General features: G+C 41.4%; 1 protein-coding gene across 2 annotated transcripts in view; it reads left to right on the top strand.

Moving 5' to 3' along the window:
- Cers6 (ceramide synthase 6) overlaps positions 1–12,949 on the top strand; it is a 228,347-nt gene that overhangs the window by 181,013 nt on the left and 34,385 nt on the right. For both annotated transcript variants that reach the window (XM_057755085.1, XM_057755084.1), the window contains exons 7-8: positions 5,464–5,592; positions 7,902–8,008. In XM_057755085.1, coding sequence (XP_057611068.1) covers positions 5,464–5,592; positions 7,902–8,008 — 236 coding nt within the window. The remainder of the gene's footprint in view (positions 1–5,463; positions 5,593–7,901; positions 8,009–12,949) is intronic.

The following is a 12,949-nucleotide window of genomic DNA, read 5'->3' as shown; positions in this document are numbered from 1 at the left end:
TCCCTGACTCTGCTCTGAACTGAAGTACAGTGTGAGCCTTGAAAGGGAAGGGGAAGAAGAGAGAAGCAGAGACGGCGACGAGATCCTAAAAGGATATCAGTGGCACACTCCGCTGTTGTCCTGCCTCCTGGAGCCTTTGAATCTGTTGAATGGGTCACTGATTTAGTACCTGATTTCTACTCTCTGAGCAAAATTACACGTTGTTAATTGTATGTGTTAACTTTATTTAATTCAAGAAAACTAAGTATCTTCCTCACCCCTTTAGAAGTATTTAGTCTCCACTGACTGTGAGCATCTATGGGAACTCTCAGGTAAAATCTCAGAGGCCTTACTCCTTTTATGAGATAGCTCAATAATGGTTTTTCTTTTCTCATTCACTTAGTCCCAAATAAAAATTTAAGGAAAAATTTCTTACACAGAGAGAGTACATGTGACGTATGTTTTTTATGATGTAGTTTTGTCTTAATAAGGATGGGAACATTCAGATGAGTTTGTGGTCCTTTTACAAGGTAGAATATTATTTCAAAGGCTCCAGCATCACAGACATGGAGGGAGCTGTGTCATTGAGAATCTGGCTTGTACGTCTTGGTTATCTCTTCGGCTTTGTCGTGGTACTACTTCATTGTGAATGCAATTCCCTTGGAGAAGTAGAGATGCTGCCTCTTCTTTTATCAGTTGGAGACTGAGCCCGAGCGGCTGGATTCTGTGTGCCCAGGTGGCTCTGACAGAAGCATACAATGACACTGTTTTGTTGCCTAAGTACTTACTATTCGGAAGTATAAAGGAGGGGTGCTTGCCCTATCTTACTAAATTTGGGCATAATATAGGTGACTTGTTCTTGAATGCTTTGATTTTGGAGCCTTTCTAATGGGATTTGGGTCAAAACCACACCCAACCCCTTTATTCTTATCTCTGATAACTAGCACTTGAGGAACCACTGAAAATGGCTGAGGCCCTAGGAGACGTCAGGGAACACAGAGAAGAGGACAGCATAATAATGTCAAGGAACAAAATAACAAAGCAGGTAGTTTGGGTCGTAGCTGAGGCAAGGGACCATGCTGGTCTCTTTGGAATCAATCCCTGGCTTGAAGGCCAACAGTCAATCTTCATCTCTGAATTCCTCCTGCAGAAGATGTTCTGGAAAACCTTGTCAGCCTAAAGCCTGATATTCTTTGAGCCTAGCTAGTGTCTACAGACACACATTCGTTTCCAGCTTAACACACGAGAGAACGGAAACTCTCCTCCCTGTGCTGCTAAAATCCAAATTGGCAATTTGTTTAAAAACAGTTCTTTGGATCAAAGTCAGTGCCTGCTCAAAGAAATGTGTGGGGTGGCAGGATGGGAGTCACACGGCGTCAAGACTGCGTGGCTTTTCTGAGAGGGATTTGATATATGTCTAAGGCTTTCTGAAGCAGACATGTAAGACAAGACCATTATTCCTGCTTTTTCCTATTCGTGTAAATATGAATACAATGGAAATTGGTCCTCTGCTGTGGCTGCAACTGTGAGCTCCAGCAGTAATCAAACAACCTTTTTCTTTTTGTTTTGGGTTTTTTTTTTTTTGAACACAGGGATTTATAGTCAGAAATCATCTTTGCAAAGAAAATTTTATCTGAGAAGCAAGGCTTTTATTTTTGAAGGTGCCTTGTTATATTGACAGGCATTGCAATGTTATTGACATTTTTATCAGATACGAATTAGGAAATTTAATTAGTAAGTGGCCCTAATCTTCCATAAGTGCCTTGATCAATTTACATGTATTCATTTTTAAAAAATTAACTGGATAAAACCTTTTTTTCTCTTTCAGTAAGCTGAGAGCAGCCATTCAGGGCTGAGCAGTAGGGAGGTTGTGAGTGGCCGGCTACTTGGATGTTCAAAGCTGCCTGTCAGGCATAGGCAGAAAGAAACTCACTGGACCGGGAACCAGACACTGTGTGCTTTAATTTGGTCCTATGTAAGAAGCAGCTAACATACCAGTTGATGGGTTAGCTCGCTTTTGCTTAAGCTGTTGTTTTGAAGGGCTGCGTCTGGTGATACACCATTCTCCCAGTGATGGGGGAGCAGACTGCATCTTCTGTTGGAAGACATCACCAGGGCAGTTAGTAATGTGTGCCCGAGGCCTGTGGCATCGTCGGCCTTTAGTAATGTTGAGAAGTCCTGGATACTGCAAAGAATGTCAGGGTTTCAGTAGCTTCGGAAGCAGCCTTGTGGTGCCTACGTGCAATTACAGATCCAACTCACTGTGCTCATCCTCGCTCATCTGCCTGGGAATTAACAAATAACGTAAAGCCTTGCTGTATCCACAGAGGAAGAGTGGCTGTGGGTTAGCAGGTGGCATGAAGGTGCTCTGTTGTGAGCCAAAGTATTAACGGAGACAAAAGACTATTCTCCTGTCACTGGTGGCCACTGCCGGGTGGGGCCACGCACTTAGAGATTGAGTCCACTGAAAATAAATCCTGTGTTTTAGTTATTAATTATTTGGCCTCATTGGTGGAACTGGCACATGGTGTGGATCTCTGTGGTCAGTCACTGTGTGTGGTTATCTCTGCAAGGCACTTTCCTGGGAACCAAAGTAACCGGAGCGTCTTCACCAAAGTGACCGTAAAACTATTAAAGGTGTAGGTGGAGACTACAGTGCAGAGGGTAGTGACATCAGCAGCTACTGAACCGTAAAGTAGAGGGGAGGTGGGGGCATTTGATGGGGTTGTGCGTGCTCTTACCTACATCACGTATGCCAGAGTCGGTACCTTCTTAGTCGCTTCATAGTTAGACAGGTCTGAAATGAGTAGATTCAAGACTTCAAGGGCCACTCCCTGGAGCTACTATGCCTAGAATTGTAGAATTGCCAACTAAAGCAGATCTGATCCAGCATCTTAACAGCAAAGTGAGGAAGCTGATGCCTTTTCCGAAAATTACAAAGTTGGTAACTTGGAACCGAGATCGCAAGCTGCCTCTCATACAGTTTGTGCTTCGTAATTGTCCTCTAAGCTAAGATTCGTGAGGTGTTCAGGAGACATCCTGTTGTTGAGTCCCCTGTCATAATCTCTTGAACTTCCATGTTAAAATAAAAATTGATTTAAACACGGGGGCCAGAAATGTCTAAAAAAGCAATTGTTTAATTGAGTTCAACAAGAGACTAGAATTTAGGAATAGGTATCTTTCTGAGTTGTAGAAAAAATGACTGTGGGACCAGGACAAGTAAGTAGGAAACCAGTGACAGTGGCCCTGGATGCAATGTGATTAGAGAGGGGAAAGAACAAGGCGGCTCAGGAAGAGAAGATTTGAGGCTGCCATTTTCCACGTGAGCAGAAGATAAGCTGGAATCAGCAGAGAACTAGGGCGGCATCTTGCCTCTGCATCAGCAAACGTCAGTGTAGCTTGACTGGACGATAGATAGCCTGAGACCTGCTGCCCACACTCGTTCCCAGAGCAGGCTGGAGAATCGTCCCTGTAGAAGGAGCAAGGAGGGGGTGAAGGCACGGCTAAAATGCACACAGCCTTGTTACCTTACAGCAAGGATGAGAAGTACTGGAGGGGAGTTCCTGGGGTCTCTGCAGCCACTCTAGTGCCACGAATAAAGTCACCTTTGACGCCCCAGGGAGAGTTTTATCATTGACTTTGTAGCCTGCCATGAATCTCTTAGCACAGATGCTGGCTACCTAAATTGTTTCATACCGTGATTAAACAGTAGAATGGTTACTTTCTAGTCACCAAATAAATTATTTTTTAAAACAGTGGTAGTTGGGGCTGGAGAACTGGCTCAATGATTAAGAAAACTAGCTTACTGCTAAGTTTGGTTCCCAGCGCCCATACCAGGTGGCTCACAACTGCTAACTTCAACTCCAAGAGGATCTAATGCCCTCTTCTGGCTCTGTAGGCACTGCACACATGGGGCATGTCTTTATATAACACACATGTAAATAAGAATGAAATAACTAAAAAAATAATGGCAGTAGCAAAAAAGAACAGTAAAGATAATATATATAGTTTCCACTGTAGCCTCTGTTCCTCTCTATTTCTACTAGATAACCCAGCGTGTAGGGCTCTTGTTCTGGTACCCAGTGGGCATGCTCTAGGGGAAACGCACTAACAGTGAGAAGCACAGTCCAAGAAATTCATTCAATAACAGAATCAGTCAGTACCTCTTAATCTTCCTAGACTTCTAGAACAAAATGCAGTATTGGCAGCTTATAAAACAAGGCAAATTTATTCCTTCCAGTTCTGGTGGCTTGTAAATCTTAACTCAAAGCAATAACAGACTTAACATCCTGTGATATCTCCTTTCCTGGTTCATAGCCTCTAGCTATGTCCTCATATAATAGGTGGGCAATGTTTCTGTCTGGGCCTCTCGTGTAGAGACACTAATACTTGTCATGACCTTATCCATTCCCACCCCCTAACACGTTCATCTTGGTCATTAGGATTTTAACATGAATTTGGGACCAAAGAAGATGTAAGCATTTAGAACATTGCATTATTGTGAGCATGAATATGTTGTTTATTGGGCTTCATGTAACTAACAGAGACTGTCCATCCTAGGAGATAGGTCTCCCTGTCTCCTTACTTTAACTGAATACTTCTTCAGATATACCACGTGCATACAAATAATGTTATTGTGTGTATCTGAGCTTGGTGGCACGGGCATGTAATCCCAACTACTCAAGTAGCTAAGACAGGACGATTGAAAGGTCAAAGCCAGCCTGGGCAACTTAGTAAGAACGATCTTAAAATAAGAAGTGGACTGAGAGATGAAATATGGAATGTGTCTAGACTGTTTTCCTAGCATATACAAAGCTCTGGATTCATTTCCCAATGTCTGTCTGTCTGTGTATATGTCTGTGTGTCTTCCAAAACTGCAACCACTAAATATCAGAAAAATAGATACATGCTGTTATCCCATAGATCTTCAAGTTTGTTTGTTTTCTGTTACTGAAGCAAATCAATTTGTAAGAAAAAAGGGGTTAGTTTAGGTCATATTTTCAGAGGTTCTAGTCAATGGATGGTTGGCATGTTGTTATGGAGTCTGTAGCAATGCAGTATATTGAAGAAGCCATGTATAGTGGTATAAGCCACTCACCTGGTGGCAGCCAGAAAACAAGAAAGACAGGATCTCCTGGCAGCACGTTGGGCAAGCATGGGCCTTTGCAGGGCACTTAAACATGTCAGAATGGAAACCAAGTCTAAGTAGTGCTTTTCTTTGCTTGAAACCCTGTGACGGTTTCTCCCATTGTGTTCTGACTCTCATTGCGGTGTTGAATTCCATTCTCCATGAACTGGTCACTTGTGTATCTCTCCCAATAGATGGGAAACCTCAAAAGGGTAGGAGTTGCATCTTGCACTTAAATACCCCACGTTACAGCTGTGGAGATTTTTCTGCCTATGTTGGCTTAGAGATTAAATGGGTGAGTGGAAATACCATGATGTTGCTGAACACCGACTTTCTTTTGTTTTTCCTTCCTCGAGGACTTCGGCATTATGTTCCTGCACCACCTTGCAACTATTTTCTTGATAACCTTTTCATACGTCAACAACATGGCTCGAGTCGGGACCCTGGTTCTCTGTCTTCACGACTCAGCCGATGCTCTGCTAGAGGTAACAAGTTTTCCTTTTGTCTTGAAAAAGACAAAATCCAGAACTCACGAAGTCCCCAGGCCAGCAGTCCTGTAGTGTGGTGGATGATGCTTTGAAAGTGTTGGGTGTTGCTTAGTGGGCTAAGCTGGCATGAAACTGTATGTCCAGAGTAAGGTTGTTAGTATCCTCAGCTAGTAGGAAGCTGGACGCCTTGACCAGTGCACCTTTGGATGGTTGATTCTATAGCAGAAAAGTCATTGTTTTTAGTAGATTTTTCTCCTAAGAGTCACACTAATTTATTTGGAAACTGCATATAACCCTGTTAAATAGTTATAATAAAATTAAGCAGTTTGATTTTTGTTACCAGTATACATACTATCCTAGTGGTTTTAATAATGCAAAGAGTATATTAATCATAAATTTTATACCAAAGATTTGTAAAGAATTTATCACTTTCAGAATTATGCTCAATAATGTTATGTGCATAAAAATAAGCCTTTTCATTTTATGCTAAGAAATTATATAGCTGATCAAAATTAACTTTTAAAAAGAGTACAGAGCTCATGTAGAGGTGACTCTTGGAATGATTTGGGGTTTTTTTCCTGCCAGGCCATGGTTCTGTTGCTGCAATAGGAGGCATAAATGTACACATTTAATCTTTTATAGAGGCAGTGAATTAGAGTTTGAATTGAGAATAAAACATCATCAAAAATCCTGGTCCCCTGAAGGTTTGAAACAAAGATAGGCCTTCTGAACTGCATAAGTCAGAAGATAGTTTATGGCCGTAATTATTAAGTGACTCAGGCTGAACTTCATTCAGGATGTTTTTTTAAAGGAGAAATGGATGTAATAGGAAGGAAGCCTTCTGAAGTTCTATTATAATTTGTCCTGTATGTGCTTAGAAGTGGACGTTTACGCCTCAGGCTACATGTTGAACTCAGTCCATGTTAATTCCTGTGGAAATCTCCAGCGTGCAGCTTGGTCAGAGCTGTAAGAGAGGAGATATGGGCTGAGCTGTCATCCCCCACTTTCATCCAAAAAAAAAAAAAAGATAGTTAATCCAAGAATCCAAGTATGGGGCATAAAAGCAAAAGGCTTTCATAACCTGGATTGTTTTTTGACATCATAGATAATACTTGGAAATGTCAGTTAATGAGATTGAAAAGGAGGGTTTACAGCGTCCACATCTCTGCCAAGTTGATGCCGTTGCTTCTTTGTCACTGCTAAGCGGGTCAGTGTGAAAGGAAAATGACTTGTTGGTAATACCTAGCCAGAAGAAGGCCGAAAGTACTTTTATTTTAATGTAATTCATGGTGTTATACTTCAAGTATTCATGAAATTAAAAGCTCCTAATTTTAACTTCCACTCGGGTGAGGGATATTTCCTCCTAAGACACATTTCTCTCATAGCTTCGTGCGCTGCTTAGCACCGTTAAATTGCTGCCTCCAAGGATGCTATCAGCACTCTTTCCAGTAATTAATTTTCCAAGTCATAGAGAAGAATATTGTGTGTGCAGAAGAGACCCACTGTTTGTAACAGTGCTTAGTGCAGTAGACTCTGCACACCTGCAAGGAGTGAGGGAGAAAAAAGGCCACTTCCAGGCCCACCTTACCTTACTGTGAGACTCTTTTAAAAGTGGTGTATGGTTGCCTCCCTGGACTAAGGTATATCATTTATATATAATCACTGAAACTGTTGTCATCAGCCGTGAGAGTATTCCCTGCAGACATTGGAACATTAGTAAATTTTATCTAGAAAATGAGCCTGTAATATGGTCAGAGACTCTACTGAAATAGATTCACTGACCCGATAGTCGTGACGCTCTCCTCATCTCTAAGTTTGTTGGAATCAGCTGGGACCCTGTCTCCCCACAGCACTTCTGGGATGGTTAAAGCAAGCACAACCCTCAAAGCAGGCAGGAAGACAGATATGGAGAAGCTCTGTAGGCTCTGTGCAATCTCTGAAAACTTTCTACCTTGACCTGTTACGTGGTTTCTGTGTTGCTATCTCTGGCTTGCTAACATCACATAGTGCAGAAGTTTCTTATTTGTCTCTCTTTTCCTGAAGTTGGCCATGCAATTGAATTTTTAAGGTTACTAAATATTTTATTAAATCTGTGAAAGTTATAGTTTGGCTAATGCCACATTTCACTCAACTTTTGAGTAATTTTTAAATGCTGGTGCAGCATGTGCTACTTTTAAGTAGCAGACATTTTTATGCATGTGGTAAGATGTACCTCATTGATACACCTCACTGTGGCCTCATACATACTGCAGGAAACTTTTCTTTTATCAGTTTAATTAAATAGGTTGCATTCCTTCCTCTTACAGGCTGCCAAAATGGCAAATTATGCCAAATTTCAGAAAATGTGTGATCTTCTGTTTGTCATGTTTGCCATGGTTTTTATCACCACACGGCTGGGCATATTTCCTCTCTGGTGAGTATGGCACTCTTTCTGGTAAAGGCAACCCCTCCAAGGAAACTTTGCAAACACCCTTCTCCTGAATTATACGCTGAAGTCCTTTGTAAGATGTGTACAGCCCATAGAGGAGCACTGAAGAGGGGAAGTCGTTCTGTTGAGGCAGTGTTTGTTTTGCAAGCGTGAGGACCAGGGCTCAGCCCCCAGCAGCCACGGTAACACATGCTTATAATTCTAGTACTGGGGAGGTGAAGGCAGAGGTATCCCTGGGGCTCCCAAGCCAGCCTAATTGATGAGTTCCAGATCATGTTGTCAGCTTACATTGACCATCAATGGTAGATTCTCGTTTGTCCCTTCCATTTTGAAAGATCAGTTTAAATGGGAAATTTGAGCAATGCCAAGTGAATAAAGTAGGAAAATGAAGATGTAATACTTGAAGTTGCAATCGTGTCCTCCAGGAGACTAGCAACTATAAAGCCGGGGCCTTCAGGATTACAATTAGGATTGTAATTAATGAATTGTTGACACAGCTGCCCCTTTTCCATCACAAGGCAGACACACACGTCTTCTCCTTGACACTTAGGCTAGTCATTTTCAAACAGCGTAATCTTAAATATGATGTGTCTGTAATTATTTAAGGGTTGGGGGAATCTTTCAAAATTATTACCATCACTAGTCATAAGCATTTAAAGAAGAAATCCAAACAACGTTTGAGGAGTGGTGTCTCAGAATGATGGAAAGCGTTTTCAGCTGAGTAAGAACCTGACTCTTGAAGAAACAGGCAGCACTCGTATAAAGGGGAGTTAAGATAGAGGTACACCTGCCTTTCTTTCCTCCAGTAAACATGTAAATGCTCTTGGGTTTAAGCACTGGTGAGTTACCTAGGACATGGGTCCACAGAGCCAAGAAATCCCATCTCACAGTCAGTGAGGGTACTCAGAGGTACACCTGCTACAGTGACCTGCCAGCTGCTTCGAAAAGTCTCTATAACCTGGTATAAATGCCTTGCAAAGTACTGGTGGTGAGGGGTTGCAGGGAAGGTTGCACCTGGCACCCAGGCTGTAGCCAAGATTTGGAAAAGCAATTTATGAAAACAGTTTTCTATTTCTTATAATAAAAGAAATAATCTTAAATTCACTACCATGACGGTTGCACAGTTAGCGGAGAGAAATCTTTGCGGATGCATCCAGTCAGTCAGGTTGGCCCCTTGATGATCTTATGTTGCTCCTGATCAGCGCCCTTTCACAAAAAGAGCAGTAACAACTTGTGTTTTAAATACTTGATATTGTGAAATTATTTTGAAACTCCTTCGGAATTAACGCAAGGTTTGGGGAAAGACTTTGCAGGTTATCCACTGCAGACTCCATAGTCCCTCTGCTTGCCATAACTACAGTCCATCTTCCAGGACAGGGATATTGCTTTTGGCATCCAGGGAAAAAGACCTGCTTTATTCTGTAAGATGACTTCTGGGTCTTTATAACTTCTAAGGCACGGGCTTCTAAGCTGTATGTGGAATACGTTGTGTGAGCATTGCTAGCACATGCTTCCGGGGCAGAGGACCAGCGGTTTCATCAGGGTCTCTGATATCTGTGACTCCTTCCTTTGCTCAGAGAAGTGCCTGGTGGAAGACAGAGGAAGTGTGCTGTGCATTCTGTCTCGAGTAGAAAGCTCTCCAGGCGTGTAGGTTTTTAGTCCATCTTCTACAGAAAGCGTCTATAATCCCTTCAGCTATTCCTAGGTGTTGTTTTCCTTCATTTCTTCCTGATGTGATCTTCCAACCTCATCACGAGAGATAACAGCACATATTATTTGGTACTCACCTACCTCACGCCCTAGCATGAGCTTTAAGAGTGGCTTCTGCCTTGCCCAGTGGTGATCCGATATATGTGGGAGCTGTTTTATGACTCCCTGTCCTGAGGGCAAATCGCTTTATGCATTTTACTTTTCAATGTGGTGAATCTGCATACTCAGTTACACAGTCTGCATTTGTTCCTCCCAGAGTTCGCCCTGCTCTTTGCAGATACCATGCTATAAACCATACAGTGCCTATCCTTCCTCGTACTTTTCTACAGTATACAAAAGACTGCGTTCAAAGCCCTGAGTGAATCGGGAGGACTCTATTGTTTTAGGCACCTTTCGTGAAGGTAGAGGCTAGACTGTAGAGGACAGGAAAGGGGGAATGGTGGTGCCCTCCTCTAATCCCAGCCTCTAGAGCAACTAAGCAAGGACTACCCATGTTTAGAGCCAACCTAAACAACACCAACACTTGCTCTCAGAAGAGAAGAGGCAGGGAAGAGGAGTAGGAATATAGCTTAGTGGTAGAGTTCATACATTCTTATATAGTCCTTATTAATGGAGTGCACGTATTTAAAGTGTTCTCGTGGTGTTCCTTGCTTCCTTGGTATCTGTTGTCATGTTTTCGTCTCTGTCTCTGACCTCTGTTCCTCTTCCCTTTAGTGGGGCTGAGGATCTGTCCATCTTGTTTATTTCCTCAGGGAGCCAGCTCTTAGAATCATTGACTCTTTGTATTGTTTTCTTAATTTCCGTCCCATTCATTTCTGCCTTGATTTTTATTCTTTCTTGCCATCTACTGAGTTTGGTTTTTGATGTTCCTTTTTTCCATGAATTCTTAAGTTGCATCATTACATCTTTTGTCTGTGCTCTTTCTAGTGTTGTACTATAAACACTACAGCTATGCATGTCCCTCTTAGTACTTCCTGGTGTTGTATTATAGACACTGAGGGTTATGCGTGTCCCTCCTAGTACTTTCTGGTGTTGTATTATAGACACTGAGGGTTATGCGTGTCCCTCTTAGTGCTGTGTCTCAGGGTTTATTCTGTTGTGTTTTCCTTTTACATTTTGCTACAGGAATATTTTTGATTTCTTCTTTGACCCATTTGTCATTCAGTAATGAGATCTTCCATGTCTGTGAGTTTATATTTACTAGAGATTTGTTTGCTGTCAATTTCAAGTTGTACTACCCAATGGTCAGATAGAATACATAAGATTATTTCAATGTTTCTGTTTTTATAAGGTTCTTCTATGCTCCAACATGTGGTTTGTTTTAAGGAAGCTTCCATGTGCTACTGAGTACAATGTATGTTATTTGGTGTCTGTAGATACCTGCTAGATTCACTGTAAAACATCATTGAATTCTGCGGTTCCTCTGCTGTTTTTTGTGCACCTGACCTATCTATTGGAGTGCTAAAATCATCCACTATTATTTGGTTTGTGTTAACCTCTGTCCTTAATCTCATTAGTGTGCTATTTATGAAATTGTGTGCAGCACAGTTGGGTGCATATGTGTTTAGTATTGTGACATATCCCTGGTAAAGCGATCATTAATTGAGTCCTTGATTAGAATGAAGTACTCCTCTTTGTCCCTTCTAATTAGTGTACTTCAGATTCTACTATGATACTAGGATACGACGCCTGCTTGCTTCTTGATCCCACTTGTCTAGAACCCTTTTTATCTTTTCATTTTAAGGTGGTGCCTACCTTTAAAGTTGAGTTTCTACTTTAATTTATTCTATTTTTAAAATTTTTCATACAATAATTTTTATATTCCTTCTCCTCCTCTAAATCCTCCCATATCCTCCCCACTTCCCCCCTCACACACTCATCTCAATGTGTTCTTGTTACCTCTCTCTGAAAAAAAGAAAGTCAAAACAAACAAAAAAGAAAGACAAATTACCAAAGGAAAACAACATCAAATTGTAGAAAAATATCACTGAGTTATTTTTACATTGAGCAGCCCTAGTGTATGGCTGATAGACTTAGTGGCACTCCATTGGTGAGAACTGATTTTCCCTTTCCCAGCAGCTATCAATTGTAAATAGATTTTTGTTTAGGGATGGACTTGGTGTCCATCTCCCTTTCTCGGTGTTGGTATCTTGTCTTATTTGAACCTGTACAGGTCCTGTAGGTGCTGCCATGGTCTTTCTGAATTCATATGTGTATCCTATGGGGTCTGGAGGATGCTCTTTCCTTGAAGTCACCCACCACCTGAGTCTTAGAACATTTTCACCTCCTTTTCCACATAGGTCCTTAAGCCTTGAGGGGAGGGGTTTGATAAAGACATCCTATTTAGGGTGAGTGTTCCAAAGTCTCTTACAAAGTCATGTAAAGACCCCTTTTTGTGGGTCTCTGTGTTGCAAGAAGCTTCTCTGATGAGGGTTGAGCAGTGCACTGACCTTTGGATATAAATACATCATTAGGAGTCACTTTATTGCTGTTTCTTTAGCAGAATAATAGGAGTAGGTTTTCCCTACAGTACACAGCTTCTCAAGTCCCAGGTTCTTGGCTACTTTAGCAGTGTTCCATCTCATGGAGTGTGGGCCTTAAATCCTGTTTTAAAAATGTGATTGACTACTCCTGAAACCAGTTTGTGCCACCATGGCACTACTATACGATGAACTTCTTGTAGACAATAGGTAGACAGATTTTCTTAATCCATTTAGCCTTGACTTTTGATTGGAATATTGATGTTATCCCTATTCAGGGTTCCTATTGAAAGGTGTGTGTAGATTAGTCATCTTGATGTTCTTTACTGGATTGTCTTCTCAGTTGTGGTTTGTTTTTCATGAAGTTGTAACTTCATTCATTTTCTTAGAGTCTCCTGACTATACTTGTCTTTCTCTTTAGTTTGGCTTCCAGTGTTCTGTTTGGTGGTTTCTTATTGGATATGCAGCACCACTTTGCTTTGACTGTAGCAATATATGAAGCTTCTACCCTCTCCACCACCTTTATGAAGATGAGTTATCTTTTTATTATTATTATTATTATGATTATTATTAGTAGTAGTATAGTCACTCTGAAAGGAATAAAGTGTTGTCCTACTTTGGCTTTGATTTCATTCCACATCTTTTATTCACTTTTAATTGGATTGTCCTATCGTGGGAGTTGGTTATGTTACACCAGCCACACCATTTCCTAATGGGCTCTTGCTTTTACTATGAT

This window comes from Chionomys nivalis, chromosome 22 (assembly GCF_950005125.1).
Source record: "Chionomys nivalis chromosome 22, mChiNiv1.1, whole genome shotgun sequence".
Lineage (NCBI taxonomy): Eukaryota > Metazoa > Chordata > Mammalia > Rodentia > Cricetidae > Chionomys > Chionomys nivalis.
Note: the sequence above shows the minus strand (reverse complement) of the source record. Positions and strands in the feature narration are given on the sequence as shown.